We start from the raw sequence: 16,635 nt of genomic DNA, 5'->3' as shown, positions 1-16,635 counted from the left end.
TTTAAACCTGCAGAAGAGAGTGTAAAGAAAAGTAATTTTCCACCGTCTTGAACCTGGGAGCGGGGTGTCAGGACAGAAGCTTTCGGGAAGTTCATTGACTACAGACAAACGTCTTTGACAGATAGTTAAAAGAAGAGAAACATAGTGATTCCATTGTTCTCCTTCGCATTTTAAAGGAACAAATATTGACAAAATATCAGAAAAAGGAAACTTTGTTGTTAGACCTGCCTTTGGAAAAAAAAAGAAAGAAAGAAAAGAGATGGATAGAAATTGAAGTTTTCCCCCAGAGGGAGCTTGTGAAACTGTTACTGAATTTGAACTGGGGAGCCTGGCAGCTGCAAATAGATTAAGATCGTGGGAACAGACTTCTGACCTTGCATAACAATGTACTCAGAGGCTCTGGTGCATGCTTTTTGCAAGACAAGTGCTTTACTGGAACAGTTACATGAGAAGACGGATTTGACAAGTGCTTTACTGGAACAGCTACATGAAAAGACGGATTTGATGACTGCTGCGATTAGAAATTCTGGACAGGCAGTGGGTATCTATATAGAACCCACCCAGGAACCAACTTGTGCTCTGACAGATCAGGTGAGGGAGGAGGTAGTTTTTGGACTTCGGGTGGCAGAGATGGAGGGAGCTGTGGCCCAGCAGGAACATGAGTTGTTGGATCTGACAAATGAACTTGGAAAAAGCCAGATTATATTTGGCTTGGAGATGGGGGGCTGGATAGACCCCCCTATGCAGGGATGTTTTGACTTTTCAAGTCTGGTAATGGGCCGTGAGGAGTTTGGGGATGTGGGGGTCCTCAATTTTGGAGGGGGCTTGAAACATGTCTTTAAAAATCATATGGAGTTCAGTGTGGACTATGGAAAAGGGGCTGATCTGTCGACAAGGGACAAAAATATTGTTACGTTGGAGTTTCCACGAGTGAAAGGAGTAGGAGACAAAGCAAAGTACAGGTATAAATATGAAGAAGATCTGTGGAAGGGACATGGAAGAGACTTAAGGGCCTCGGACATAAGATTACCAGGTTAATGAACTAGATGGATGGGATAGAAAGGACTGACTAAACCCGGGACCAGGAGGAAGAGATGTTGGATGAAGATTGGAAGAAAGTTTTTTTAATATTTTTTTTTTACTTAGGATTGTTCTGGAAAATTAATGAATATTAGAAAAATGTTGGAATGAAATTATTTGGCTTTAGCAGAAATGTTAAAGAGTTTTGCAAGAATATGTTAAGGTTAGGAGAAATTGGTATGAATAAGACTTAAGTTTTAAATTTTAGGGTTTTCTATGTAATATAGGTTAAAATAGATCAAGGTAATTTAATGACAGGATATTATGAAAAATGGAAAGGATTTGCTGTTATAATAAGTAGAATACAAAAAAGGGAGGTGTGAGGAGGTCGATGAAATAAGGGTATGACAGTTAAGGATTTGGGAATATTGGATTTGTTTTTAAATTTTTGTGGTTTATTTTTTTGTGTGATTTTGATGTGTTATGTGTTTTGCTTTTCTTTTTTGATTTTGACCTTTATCGATTTGTATTGTTTGACTGTTGTTTGTCTTTCTATTGTCCCCCCCCCTTTTTCTCTTTATCTCTTTTGTAATCTTAAAATTCTTAATAAATATCATTTTAAAAAAAGGAATCAAGACGACAAGAATTTTTTGTTTGTTTTTTTGCGCTTCGTTCATTCTCCGAATCCACCCACCTGCTGAACGTCCTCGTCTTCAAGGACTGATGAGTCGTCGGATCTGGTATCCATAGAGGTAAGTGACATTCCTGCCATCCTGCGGCAGGTCCGGAGCTCTTCCTGGACACTTGATTGGGGCAGCTGGGACCTGCTTGATAAACTGCTCTTGCCACACCGGGATGCTTTCGATTCATGGACGCCCCAAACTCTTGACTGTTTTCTCTTCTGGGTCAATACAGAGAGAAGCTAAGAAAGGCAAGGCAGGGAGTCAGATATTCCGAATGCAGAACTGTGAGACTGGTGCTGTCCTGTCCCACCCCCCAAACAAAAATTTCATCTGGTTTTCGGATCACCCAGATCAAGTTAATGGGCTTCAAGCCGAACTCAAGGCACTCAAGACAAGGTGATGGGGTTAGAAGAGTTTGAAGAAGAGTTTGGATTTGATATCCCGCTTTATCACTACCCGAAGGAGTCTCAAAGCGGCTAACGTTCTCCTCTCCCTTCCTCCCCCACAACAAACACTCTGTGAGGTGAGTGGGGCAGAGAGACTTCAGAGAAGTGTGACTAAGGTCACCTAGCAGCTGCATGTGGAGGAGCGGGGAAGCGAACCTGGTTCCCCAGATTACGAGACTACTGCTCTTAACCACTACACCACACTGGCTCTCTGGTTAGGGCCAGAGAGAGGAGTGGGTTTGCTTCATCACCCCCCCCCACGCCCGCCCCCCCAGATTCACTGTGGAGGCTGATGATAACGTGGGAATGTTGTAGAAACAGTTTCTATGCAAATGCAATACTGGTTCTAAACGCAGCATAAGGAGTCTCTATAGTATAAAGTATTTTAAAATGGGGTTTCAGAGTTTTTAGGGGTTTTTTAATGTCTTATGTAGATTTTCAATTTCATTGTTCTGTGTGGGACAATGACAATAAAGATATAGTAAAAATCGTACTAGGAGAGGATATATTGATTTAATAGTATCCTTCCTAACTCACGCCTGTGAGTCAGCAGCAGAGTGACATTCCCCAATATATAGCAGGAAGCTAGTTGGTAGATTTGCTTGAATCTCTTTACTTAAGCAATCCAATCTGGGTTGCCTAGATTGAAGTATATTCCTGGTAAGACCCCTTTGATTCCCTCCTAATAAGAATAAAGACGAAACAGTCTTCTTTTAAAAGGATAACAAGTTTACTCACATTCAGTTCACAGTTGGATCCCTGAAGTCAGGCTTTAGCTTGTACAGTGTGGCTTACATCCTTGCAAGGATGGGCCCATGTAAAGAAACGGCCTCAAAAGAGGGAGATGGCTGAGTGACTGGACCTTTTATGGGGTCTGCAAGGGTCATGCCTACCTACCTGGTCACAGGCAGGGGGAGGATGCCCCAGACCAGGTGTAACAGGAAGTTCAACTGGCTGGACCAACACCCCCCCGTCTGTGTCCACTCTAAGCAAACAACGAATGTTGTCCTTGACTGCTCCAATGGAGTAGCGCATTTTTCGCTCCATAAGACGCACTTTTTTCCTCCTTAAAAGTAAGGGGAAATGTCTGTGCATCTTATGGAGCGAATGTGTGGTCCCTGGAGCCAAATCGCCGTTGCCCTGCGCTCCTGGACTGCTTTTTGGAGGTGGGGGGAAGAGCCACGCTGCTCTGCCGGCAGCTTCCGCTTTCCCCTGAAGCCCTGGCAAGGTTTGCAAGCAGCAGGAAGGCTTTTCCTCCTCTGTTCTTTGCTCAGTCACTCCATTTCCCACTCTTTGAATCTTCCTTTCAAAACAACCATGCCTATTTTGAGAAAACGTCACAGATTTAGGAACTGGAGCACAATCATTTGATCTCTTTGCTGTTCCTCCATACTCCAAGCACTTCTCATTTGCACAGCCCTGGTTTCTCTCCCTGACTATTAATATTCTTGATTAATAACAGTAAAATGCTCAAATTTTAGTTTACGTGACCGCTGCCAATACTAACTTCCCAGTGATAATGAAAACAACTACATTGTAATGGAATGTCTATCCTTTTTCCATTCTCTTCATTATACAGTGGTGCCTCGCAAGACGAAAAGAATCCGTTCTGCGATTCTCTTCGTCTAGCGGTTTTTTCGTCTTGCGAAGCAACCCCATTAGCGTCTAAGCGGATTAGCGCTATTAGTGATTTAGCGGCTTAGCGGCTATTAAAGGCTTAGCGGCTAAGCTGTTAAAAGGCTATTAACGGCTTAGCGCCTTTGAAAAAGGGGGAGAAAGCGGGGGGGGGGGAAATGGCGAGACTCGCAAGATGTTTCCGTCTTGCGAAGCAAGCCCATAGGGAAATTCGTCTTGCGAAGTGCCTCCGCAACGGAAAACCCTTTCGTCTTGCGGGTTTTTCGTCTTGCGAGGCATTCGTCTTGCAGGGCACCACTGTATACCGTGGCTCGCTTTAAAGCAGCAAAGCAGACAGGAGCCGCCCGCTTTGCTGTTTTAAATAGTTTAGTACAACATTTGAGTCAGATTTCCCCCCCTTGTTTTCCTACTCTAAAAACTAGGTGCATCTTATGGTCGGGGGCGTCTTATGGAGCGGAAAATACGTTGCATCCCACAGATAGGCCGAAGAAGAAGGGGAAGAGGGGATTTGACATGCAAACTCTCCATCCAATCCTATTGAGGAGATGAAGGAAAACTGGGTTGAGAGCAAGGATGAGGAAGCTCTCCCATCCCAAGGACCACTTTCCATAGGCAGCTCCTGCACAATACATTTTGGCACCTGAGGTCAACCGCAAAACGGTCTTCCCTCCCTCCAGCCAGGGAAGAAAGCATAAATGAAGATCTACATCCACCTATATCAGACACCTCTTAGCTGACAAAGAGCCCGAAATTAACAGGTCCATGGCAAAGTACTGTTACATTGCAACAAGAATAAGACGAGCAATGATGTCAACAACGGAGTTCAAATTGTAAACATCGAAGGAACGACAATAAACAGTAGTGACACCTGAACTGAATTTTTAAAACCTTAAAAGCCGAAACCTGGCCATAAATATAAGCACCAATTCTGTGGCCATATTTCTACTGTTATTTATAGCACAATACTACTTTTAATGTCATATTTCTTTTTATAAATTGCTTTCTGGTCACTGACCGTATTAAAGATATTTGATTTGATTTTGATTTGATCTACATCAGGAGTGGGGCATCAAATACCATCTTATCCAACAACAGTTGAAGTGGGAATCATGGCAGGGGGCCGCTCTGAGTAACGTTGGGCAGGTGCAAAGGTCAGGAGACCCCAGAAGGCAGCCCCCGCTATTTCCTCCCTATAGGTGGGAGGAGAACCACAGTGCCCCCTATTTGCCATGAAGCTGCTGTCGAGGAAGAATTTGGGGCTGAGGGGCTGCCGAGGTGCTGGCGGGTCCAGCCTCCAAGGAGCAAGCTTCACGGAGGTGGCAACAGGCAATGTATTCCTTGCTGCCCCTGTGGATCCTGCCGCCCGAGGCAGTTGCCTCCCCTTGCCTCATAAGTGGGCTGACTCTGCTCATAGGGAACCTTCCGAGGACCTGAGAGATCTGGAGGGCTCTGTACCTTGCGCCGGTCAACCGTGGCTAGCCGCTCCAAATCAGTCATGTTCGAGATTCCTCCGTGTACAATCAAGACCTTCTGGTCAATCAGGGTGGCCAGAGGCAGGCAGCTGAAGACCGTCTTGAGCAATTTCAGGATTTTGCTGCCATGTTCCTAGAAGGAGGGCAGGAACAGTAAAGGAGAATGAGAGAAAGGCCCACTACAAATATTGATACGTGGCACAGAAATGGAAACAAGAAGAATTACCGGCGAAAGAAGAATGGCAGACGAAATGAATGGACTACGCAGAATTAGATAAGATGACAGGAAGGATTCAAAACCTGCGGGACCAGAGATTCTCAGAAGACTGGAAGAAATATGCGGACTATTTGAAAAGCAACCGTAATCAACTGGTTACGCTAGTAGGACTGCAAGAAGTTTTGCAAGGAGTAATATGTGAAATATTGTAAGGGAGGTTATGATGAGAGAGTCAATAGATAAGATAATTAATAGCAATAGTGAAATTAAGAAATGTAAATTAAGTGAAAAAATTGGAAAGTTTTCAGATGTGGTTGAGGGAAGTCTAAAAAAAATTGTATAAGATGTTGAATGACCGTTGAAAATGATATATTACATAATGAATAATATATTTATTATTATCATATATACAAAATATAAAATTATATACAATATATACAATAATATACAAATATTGATATGTATCCAGGACCCAGAGTTTGTGGGTGCAAAAGCACCCTTAATTCCTAGAGTCAACAAATGCCAGAGATTACTAAATATTCAGAATTACTAAATGATGGGAGTCTTCACCAGGGTGTCAGACGATTTAACAGTGTGAGAATACAGACTGAGCTTGTTTTTTTGTACTGGGGCATCATTGGGGAGATAGAGCATTATTATTATTATTATTATTATTATTATTATTATTATTATTATTATATACCACACTTCATCTAAAGTTCTCAGGGTGTGTGACAACATAAGAATACACAATAAAAGTACAAAACAACACCCCCCTAAAATACACATTTTAAAGGCCATAGAATATCATTCAGCCAAGGGCCTGGTTAAAGAAGAACGTTTTTGCCTGGTGTCTAAAGGTGTATAATGAAGGTGCCAAGTGAACCTCCCTGAGGAGAGCACTCCACAATCGAGGAGCCACTACAGAAAAGGCCCTGTTCTCATGTTGCCACCCTCTCGATCTCTCATGGAGGAGGCACACAATGGAGAGGGGTGATTCTTGAAGTATTGAGGCTCTGAGCCATTATATGTCTGACTCTAAGATAGTTACTAGTTTCAGATGTAACAAAGAAGGGCATATATCCAAATTCTGCGAAGCCCACAAACCAGCAAAATTCCTTTCATTTAAGCAACAAAAGTCCAAGGGACAAGGGAATCAAAACCAGAAGAGAAGAAGAGGAGTTTGGACTTGATATCCCGCCTTTCACTCCCTTTAAGGAGTCTCAAAGCAGCTAACAATCTCCTTTCCCTTCCTCCCCCACAAAAAACACTCTGTGAGGTGAGTGGGGCTGAGAGACTTCAGAGAAGTGTGACTAGCCCAAGGTCACCCAGCCATAGCTGTCAACCTTCCCTTTTTTTGCGGGAAATTCCCTTATTCCAGCGCTGTTTCCCGCTGCTTCCCATTGCTATCCCAGATTGTTAGATATCCCGTAGACTGTCCCTGAGACAGGTGAGGCTGCTGATCCCTTATTTTCGAGGCTGCTGTTCCCTTATTTTCAAATCTGAAAGTTGACAGCTATGCACCCAGCAGCTGCATGTGGAGGAGTGGGGAATCAAACCCGGTTCACCAGATTACAAGTCCACTGCTCTTAACCATTACACCACACTGGTAAGAGGCAAACAAGAGGAACAGGGACAAAGAACGCAATCTTCTTTTGAAAGAGAAGAGTCCAGCTGTAAACAGCTGTGATACAAAATCCAACCAATTGATTCTGAATGTTCCTTCTCAAATATGTTATGATAAATGTTTCTTTGGCAGCATTGAGAGTATTAACCCATCAGTGGAGGGCAGTATTCAGATTGCAAATGGCGACACCATAAATATTTGCAGCACAGGTTGAGGAACAGACTAAGCAATCACCGGAAGGAATTGATACTTTAACCAAAATAGCAAAAACTAAAACATGGCATAATTGGGTGGGGAAGCCTCGCTTAGAAGGTGGTGGACTGTCCTCTGTTCTTAAGCAGAGGCTGGATGGCAACATCCATAGCTGTCAGCTTTTCCCTTTTCTTGCGAGGAATCCTATTCAGAATAAGGGAATTTCCCTTAAAATTCGTTTTTATTCAACTGCCAGGCTAACAACTTCCCCAGTTAATTTGCATGCTCAAAATATTTTTGTTTTACTCTTTTTATTTTCCAGCTGATTTCCTTGTTTATAATCATTGAATATTGGGTTTGTAATGTTTTGATTGCCTCTTTTACTGCCTCTTTATTTGCCTTGTTTGGCAGCTGTTTCTCCTTTTTCATAATTTCCTCTAATATTTCTTGTTTCTTTTTCTCTCTCAGTTTCCTTTTAAATGAGTTTTGTTGTATAAAGAGTCCTCTCATTACAGCCTTGCTTGCATCCCAGACCGTCTGTAACTTTGTTTGCCATTGACTGTTTATTTCAAAATAATCCGTCAAGGTTCTTTTGCTTTTTCAACAAATTTTTGATCATCTAATAAATGGATTTCTTGTGTTGACAGTGCAGATTGGACTAGATGACTTTTGAGAACGTCTGTGAGTCTAAGGTTCACAAACAAGCTTACCTTATATTTGCGCGTGACCTCCTTGGTGAAACCATAGCTAGAGAACAAGAGAAGAGAGGACTTGTAAGTAGATACCCATTAACCCATACATTTCTTAATTCCTGAAACGTGTTTCCAGGGGCCATACCGTAAGTTGATCATATAGTCCTCATGGTTCCCTCTGTTCAGGTGGACCTCCTTCGGGTAAACCAAAAGGAAGACGAAGAGGATGATCAGGACTTCTATGGAACACTTGCCTCGGTCCACAAAGTCACCGTTAAAGACATAAAACTTTTGTGGAGAGGGAATACCATTCTGCAATGGAAAAACAACAACAGTCATCCAGAAAGTGCTTAGCTAAAGGATCCCTGATAGTTAAGTCCAGTCGTGAATGGCTCTGGGGTTGCTGCTCTCATCTCGCTTTACTGGCCAAGGGAGCCGACGTTTGTCCGCAGACAGTTTTTCCAGGTCATGTGGCCAGCATGACTAAGCCGCTTCTGGCAAAACCAGAGCAGCACATGGAAATGCTGTTTACCTTCCCACCAGAGTGGTATCTATTTATCTACTTGCACTTTGACATGCTTTCGAACTGCTAGGTTGGTAGGAGCTGGGACCAAACAACGGGAGCTCACCCTATCCCAGGGATTCGAACCGCCGACTTTCCAATCGGCAAGCCCTAGGCTCTGTGGTTTAGAACACAGTGCCACCCAGATGCTTAAGTAAAGGTAAAGGTAAAGGTACCCCTGCCCATACGGGCCAGTCTTGACAGACTCTGGGGTTGTGCGCCCATCTCACTCAAGAGGCCGGGGGCCAGCGCTGTCCGGAGACACTTCCGGGTCACGTGGCCAGCGTGACGAAGCTGCATCTGGCGAGCCAGCGCAGCACACGGATACGCCGTTTACCTTCCCGCTAGTACGCGGTCCCTATTTATCTACTTGCACCTGGGGGTGCTTTCGAACTGCTAGGTTGGCAGGCGCTGGGACCGAACGACGGGAGCGCACCCCGCCGCGGGGATTCGAACCGCCGACCTTTCGAACGGCAAGCCCTAGGCGCTGAGGCTTTTACCCACAGCGCCACCCGCGTCCCCAATGCCAGATGCTTACCAAATGCTAAATTTGGAGACAAAATGGTTGGAAGTTTCTACCAGCCACCCTCCACAGCTCCCACTCTGCAATGCTTTGAGAAGATCTCCAGCTGTAAATTTAAAGGCAAGGGGACAACCTGACCCCTTTACCCAACAACACAGGCAAAGCAATCCTACCCAGGCAGATAGGTCAGGGGGCAGATACAGTCTTTTGTGGCCTAGGACCCACATACCTACGAGACCACCTCTCCTGGTATGCCCCATGGAGGACCTTAAGGTCCACAAATGACAACATTTTGGAGGTCCCAAGTCACAAGTTGGTTAGCTTGGTCTCAACTAGGGCCAGGGCCTTTTCAGTACTGGCCCCGGCGTGGTGGAATGCTCTGTCACAAGAGACTAGGGCCCTGTGGGACTTGACATCTTTCCGCAGGGCCTACAAGACAGAGCTGTTCCACCTGGCCTTTGGTTTGGACTCAGTCTGACCCTTATGTTTCCCTCCCCTTATGGTTTTGATCTATGGGTTACTTTTAAAATGAGGCTGCATTTTAAATTGTATTTTAACCTGCATTTTAAATTGGTTATAAAAAGGTTTTAAAAGCTTTCTGGGAGATGATATATAATGAAATGAAAAAATGTTTAAGATAATTTTTGTTTCAAAAAAACCAGAAGCATTTCTATTAGGAATTATAGGTACTAACATTCCAAAGGAGCAGAAAGGACTTTTCATGTATGCGACAACAGCCGCACAGATGCTACTAGCTCAGAGATGGAAAGAAGAAAGAGTCCCTGTCAGAGAGGAATGGAGAGCTAAGCTGATGGGCTATGCTGAAATGGCAAACTGACCGGAAAGCTCACAAACCAAGAGAACATTTTTTAAAAAAAAAAGAGTGGGGAAAATTTATAATCTATTTAAGGGACCACTGTAAGCAGATGAAAACATTAGCAGGATTTTAATCCCACTTGTAATGTAACAATACGAAGGATAATATGGATGGATACAGAGTATAGATTATGGAATAATATGCAGTTGTAAATGTTGACAATAGGACCTGTGGAGGGGATGGGGGCGAAGTCTCAAGATTCAGAGTAACTTCTATACATGGATTTGCATTTGGATTGTTATAAATTTATACATGTAAAATCAAATAAAAATGATTTCAAAAAAATATATATGTTGCATGTATTCTTTACGTACCTTGTAGAAAATGAGGAACAAGTCACTCAGCTGTCCGTGCAAATCTCCTAATAAATTAAGGGGGCAAAAAGTCGGCTTTGTGGTTTAAAGTTATAAGTATTTCACATCAAGCAGTGTATTCCATTCACGGTGCTGGTTTATTCACATTCCCACCCCCCTCTCATGCTCTATAGCCCACATTCCTTCTGCTGTGAAACCCAACGTGTTATTCGGTAGTTCGCAGGTCGTCCCCTTTCCCGGCACTGACCAGCCCCAAACCTGCTTAGCTTCAGCAAGCTGGTGGTGCCATGTGCTTTCGGACCATACCACTGGACCTGGGAACTGTGGTTATATTTCCCAGGGAACTGTAGCTTTTCTCCCCATTAAGGTCTGCCTGTCATCATCTGCCAGAAGGGAGCCAAGCAGGAAATTGCACTGAGCAAGGTTATATTTCCCAGGGAACTGTGGCTTTTCTCCCCATTAAGATCTGCCTGTCACCATCTGCCAGAAGCGAGCCAGCAGTAAATCTCACTGAGCAAGTTATATTTCCCAGGGAACTGTGGCTTTTCTCCCCATTAAGGTCTGTCTGTCACCATCTGCCAGAAGTGAGCCAGCAGTAAATCGCACTGAGCAAGTTATATTTCCCAGGGAACTGTGGCTTTTCTCCCCATTAAGGTCTGTCTGTCACCATCTGCCAGAAGCGAGCCAGCAGTAAATCGCACTGAGCAAGGTTATATTTCCCAGGGAACTGTGGCTTTTCTCCCCATTAAGATCTGCCTGTCACCATCTGCCAGAAGCGAGCCAGCAGTAAATCTCACTGAGCAAGTTATATTTCCCAGGGAACTGTGGCTTTTCTCCCCATGAAGGTCTGCCTGTCACCATCTGCCAGAAGTGAGCCAGCAGTAAATCGCACTGAGCAAGTTATATTTCCCAGGGAACTGTGGCTTTTCTCCCTATTAAGGTCTGCCTGTCACCATCTGCCAGAAGCGAGCCAGCAGTAAATCACACTGAGCAAGTTATATTTCCCAGGGAACTGTGGCTTTTCTCCCCATTAAGGTCTGTCTGTCACCATCTGCCAGAAGCGAGCCAGCAGTAAATCGCACTGAGCAAGGTTATATTTCCCAGGGAACTGTGGCTTTTCTCCCCATTAAGGTCTGTCTGTCACCATCTGCCAGAAGCGAGCAGCAGTAAATCGCACTGAGCAAGGTTATATTTCCCAGGGAACTGTGGCTTTTCTCCCCATGAAGGTCTGTCTGTCACCATCTGCCAGAAGTGAGCCAGCAGTAAATCGCACTGAGCAAGGTTATATTTCCCAGGGAACTGTGGCATTTCTCCCCATGAAGGTCTGCCTGTCACCATCTGCCAGAAGCGAGCCAGCAGTAAATCGCACTGAGCAAGGTTATATTTCCCAGGGAACTGTGGCTTTTCTCCCCATTAAGGTCTGCCTGTCACCATCTGCCAGAAGTGAGCCAGCAGTAAATCACACTGAGCAAGGTTATATTTCCCAGGGAACTGTGGCTTTTCTCTCCATGAAGGTCTGCCTGTCACCATCTGCCAGAAGTGAGCCAGCAGTAAATCACACTGAGCAAGCTGGAGTTAACTCTTTATTAGCAAAAACACCATCTGTGGGAGGTGGGAGGGGCAGTGCCTGGTTTCTAAAGACAGATGTTGGAACTTATCTGAATGGAAGCAATGTTCATTAGCCCTGCTCCTTATGTTTAAATGTGGAAGAAAGGTACAGACTACAGTTGGTCATTAATATTTGGAAGAAAATGCACTTTGTACGTTCTTAGAGGCACACTGCTCTTTCATGTTAAGAGTGTGGAAAGGGTATGTAGTAGTAGCCTAGCAAAGGGCACTCTGTTGTAGATGCCCAACCTGTCTCCCTCACCTGTCTTCCTTCTCCAGATCTGTTTCAGTTACACAGCAGTTCCTCTTATCTCCAATTTGTTTTTATGTTGGAAGATTTAGGGAAGATTGTCATTCTCACAGAGTTTCCTTTGAGCCATTGCTGTGCTAATGGATCAATACCCCCACAGGATAACACCTCCAAGGAAATGAGGCTGAGTTAATTAGCTTTTAATACAAGCTGATTTCCTAGGCTTTAGAGGTGACTAATACACAGTTTAGGAAGCTTGCCTAACAAAATTAGCTTTGCACATGTGCTAATTTCAGAGGGTTTGGAAATACACAGGTAAAATACAGCCACGGGTCTAGCCATCACCTTACACAGACTAGATTATCCTAATTGGTTTCTGATGCCACAAGCCTTAATTAAATTCTAGCACCTTCAAACCCATAACAATACATTAAAAACATCCCAGCCATTTCTAAAAAGCCACAGGTAGTTAAAGACAAAAGGCCTGGAGAGAGTGAATACTTTTTGCCCAGTGCCTGAAAATATATCATTATGGCACCAGGCGAATCTCCCTGGGGAGAGCATTCCACAAGTGGGGAGCCACCACAGAAAAGGCCTGTTCTCGCATTGCCACCCTCCGTACCTCTCATGGAGCTGGCACAAATAATGAGCGCAGGGTCTGGATTAGATCACATGGGCCGAGGCGGTGCTTGAGGCATGTACCTCAGCAGCGTTGGTAAACAACAGCACTTACCACATACAGTGATCTCCTCACTGTAGCAGGTGGAGATGCAGGTGATGTTTGGAAGCTGGGCAAGGTGCTTTTCAGTCTCACTCAAGAGTCTTAGGACATAGTAAGCGTGAAGATGCTACTGGGAGAAAGTGAGGAAATTACAGAAAGCCATCAAGGAGAGCGTTGGCTCGCCTCTCAAACTACAATTCCCAGGATCCTTTGGGGAGAAGCAATTACCGGTAACTGTTTACTTGCGCTAATTTATATCCCGCATTTCTACAGAATAATAATAATAATAATTTATTATTTATAGCCTGCCCATCTGGCTGAGTTTCCCCAGCCACTCTGGGCGGCTCCCAATCAAGTGTTAAAAACAGTACAGCATTAAATATTAAAAACTTCCCTGAACAGGGCTGCCTTCAGATGTCTTTTAAAGATAGGATAGCTGCTTATTTCCTTCACATCTGAAAGGAGGGTGTCCCACAGGGTGGGCGCCACTACCGAGAAGGCCCTCTGCCTGGTTCCCTGTAACCTCACTTCTCGCAGCGAGGGAACCGCCAGAAGGCCCTCGGTGCTGGATCTTAGTTGAATTCCACAATGGGGGTAGAGACGCTCCTTCAGGTATACAGGACCGAGGCTGTTTACAGAAACTAGGCAGTTCAGAATTTAAAACAACAACACAGCGTTATGCATGCCCCAATTTTCCAAGTGGTGGGAGATTTCTGGGGCGGAGGCCTTTCGCCAGATTTGGTGTCCTTTGGTGGCCTATGGCTTTTTGCAGCATTGGCATTCGTTTGCAAGCATCAAAGTTTAGCCTAGGAGCAGGTGCAGCTTTAACGCTTCAGCAGAAACCCCTAAATTCACTGCTCCTGCTTCGGACACCTATGGGTACTTAGATGCTCCCAGGGCTAAAGTCGGCCTTTCTCCAAATAGCCATGACTTCACACAGAGTGTGTTGACAACATCCTCAGTAAAGGCAGAGAAAGTGATGTCCCTTCTCTAAACCAACTAATGCTTTCCAGAACAGTTTATTCCCACAGCTATTGCTAAGGGTCTGAGAGCCATCGGCCACATGGCCCTTTTGCCGGCTAACTGGCTGTGGTGTAAAATACTGGGAAGCCAAATCAGAAAAGCATTTTGGGGTTGGGTTGCTTATCGTTTATACCATGGGCAGGCAAACTAAGGACCGGGGGCTGGATCCAGCCCACTCGCCTTCTAAATCTGGTTTGCGGATGGTCCGGGAATCAGGGTGTTTTTACATGAGCAGAATGTGTCCTTTTATTTAAAATGCATCTCTGGGTTATTTGTGGGGCATAGGAATTCGTTTATTATTATTATTTTCCAAAATATAGTCCGGCCCCCGACCAGGTCTGAGGGACAGGGGACCGCCCCCCCCGCTGAAAAAGTTTGCTGACCCCTGGTTTATACAAATAGCAACCTATGGTTTGCGCCAGGCAAAGTTAGGGTTAGTTACGGCACCTGCTCAGGTGTCAAAGGCCAAGGTAAAAAAGTACGTTTTTGGCATAGGACCAAAGGTGGACAAACGATCCCAGAAGGAACACGAACAAGTTGTAGTCCAACAATATCTGGCAGACCACAAATTTCTCATCCCAGGCATACAATGATTGGCAGTGGTTCTCCGGGGATTTAAGGAGATGAGTCTTTCCCAGCCTGGACCTCACAAATGCTGTGTATCACTGAGCTACAGAAATTCCCCCTCAGTTCCATTCTTGACTTAGCAGGAGCTTTTGGAAGCCAAAACTGAGGTAAAAGTAGACGGCTACTGTGAAGATACTTACTTCCTCGTGTTGGTACGCTTCCAGTAAGTTAGTGGCATCCTCAGGCACGAGTGGGAAGGAAAGGCGAGGCCCCACATAGGTGTCTGGCACCACAACGGATTCAAAGGTTTCAATGGGTTTTTCGAGCTTGGGGTCAAAGATGATTTCAGGTTCTGACAATATGCGGTTAAGGAAATCTCCTAGGGTGGAATGAAAACCAACATGGTTGGCTCCTAGAATGTGGCTCTTTGCTTCTCTCCATATGGCCAGCAACAGCAGCAGCGTTAAGTTTTAGCTGAGATTCCTGCACTGCATGGGGTTGGACTAGATGACCCTTGGGTCCCTTCCAACTCGTTTTTTTAAAAAGAAATTATTTTATTTTTACCAACCACCAAAACACAAACAGTGAAACCCCCCAGGTGGCTGATACATTGGGCATACAATATTCAATAATATACATATTCAATAATCTACATATTCAATAATAACATATTCAAATTAACCATACGTACACTTCTATATACCTTAACACTCCTCCTTCCACAAGGTTTATTTAACTTTTAACATTTTAATTGCCCCAAATTGTCCAAACCTACTCAAATAATTCAATATCATCTCAAACCAATCCTCCTCTTTCTCACTGACCTTAAACCCTTTCATTCTATGTATCTTCACAGTTAGGTATTCTAATATTATAATATTATCCAGTTTTTCCCTCCATTGGTTCAGCCCTAGCTCTTCTGCATTTTCCCAATTACTTGCTATAACGTGTCTGGCTGTAATTACCAGCAATTTTACCCATTTGCATTCCTCTTTTTTTTTTTTAACTCAGTACTACTCAGGGTAATAATAACCATTAATTTAGTTATTTCCACATGGAAACGTGGGTCCCTTCCAACTCTTAAGATTCTATGATGCAAAATAAGCATGTCGGTTTCTTAGATGACCTTTTTCCCAACCCCTTTCTCACATGCAGCCTCAAAGGCATCTTACGAGTATCGCGTAAAAGCCAGAGAAATTAAAACCACGCCAAAGCCAAAAGGACACAATTATAATAGAGACAAACAAACCAACCAACCAAATGGCAACACCAATTGAAAGCATCAGAATAGTCTGAAGGCAATGAAAGAATTCTAAAGGCCACCTGCTGACAGTTAAAGAGGTGAGCCCATCATGAAAATTAACACACCTGAGTGCTGTTCAGTTAGCTACAAGTTAGTTGGCCTTGTATTGGCTCAAGAATCCTAAGAAACCAACCAATCAGAGCCCGTGGTTCAAGTCAGTGCCATTTGGAAGGGTTCAGTCAACCATCTTGATGTGATGGTATCCAAACACAGGCATAAAAACCTGCTCTTCAACATTGTGTCCCATTTGGTTAAAGCCAATGGTTGTTAAAGGTGCAGCTTTCCGAAATATAACTCTAGATTGTACACTCCAGAGCATGGGTAGGCAAACTAAGGCCCACGGGCCGGATCTGGCCCAATTGCCTTCTAAATCCAGCCTGCGGACGGTCTGGGAATCAGCATGTTTTTACATGAGTAGAATGTGTCCCTTTATTTAAAGTGCATCTCTGGGTTATTTGTGGGGCCTGCCTGGTGTTTTTACATGGGTAGAATGTGTGCTTTTATTTAAAATGCGTCTCTGGGTTATTTGTGGGGCATAGGAATTCGTTCTCCCCCCCTTCAGAATATAGTCCGGCCCCCCACAAGGTTTGAGGGACAGGGGAATGGCCCCCTGCTGAAAAAGTTTGCTGACCCCTGCTGCAGAGCGATTTATCCAGGATTTGTAGGTACAGTGGTACCTTAGTTCTTGAACATCATCATTTCCGGAAGACTGTTCGAGTTCTGAAACGTTTGAAAACCAAGGTGCAAAGGGCTGTCTGCAAATTCAACTGAGAAAAATGACAAACACACAGCGGAAGCCGTTCGATTTCCGAGGTGTGTTCGGAAACAGAAGCACTTACTTCCAGGTTTTCGGCATTTGTATTCCGAAATGTTCAACAGAGATGTTTGAGAACCGAGGTACAC

General features: G+C 44.3%; 1 protein-coding gene across 1 annotated transcript in view; it reads right to left on the bottom strand.

Annotated features, from left to right (window-relative positions):
• The window catches only part of PPEF2 (protein phosphatase with EF-hand domain 2), a 33,763-nt gene that overhangs the window by 9,782 nt on the left and 7,346 nt on the right, over positions 1-16,635 (bottom strand). The window contains exons 5-11 of the mRNA XM_028744994.2: positions 14,630-14,808; positions 12,852-12,966; positions 10,261-10,307; positions 8,130-8,296; positions 8,003-8,039; positions 5,240-5,389; positions 1,715-1,942 (exon numbers count right to left, since the gene is read on the bottom strand). Of these exons, the coding sequence (XP_028600827.2) occupies positions 1,715-1,942; positions 5,240-5,389; positions 8,003-8,039; positions 8,130-8,296; positions 10,261-10,307; positions 12,852-12,966; positions 14,630-14,808 (923 nt within the window). The remainder of the gene's footprint in view (positions 1-1,714; positions 1,943-5,239; positions 5,390-8,002; positions 8,040-8,129; positions 8,297-10,260; positions 10,308-12,851; positions 12,967-14,629; positions 14,809-16,635) is intronic.

Source organism: Podarcis muralis, chromosome 9 (assembly GCF_964188315.1).
Source record: "Podarcis muralis chromosome 9, rPodMur119.hap1.1, whole genome shotgun sequence".
In the NCBI taxonomy this organism is placed as follows: domain Eukaryota; kingdom Metazoa; phylum Chordata; class Lepidosauria; order Squamata; family Lacertidae; genus Podarcis; species Podarcis muralis.
The sequence above is the reverse complement of the archived record's forward strand: the minus strand, read 5'-3'. Positions and strand labels throughout refer to the sequence as shown.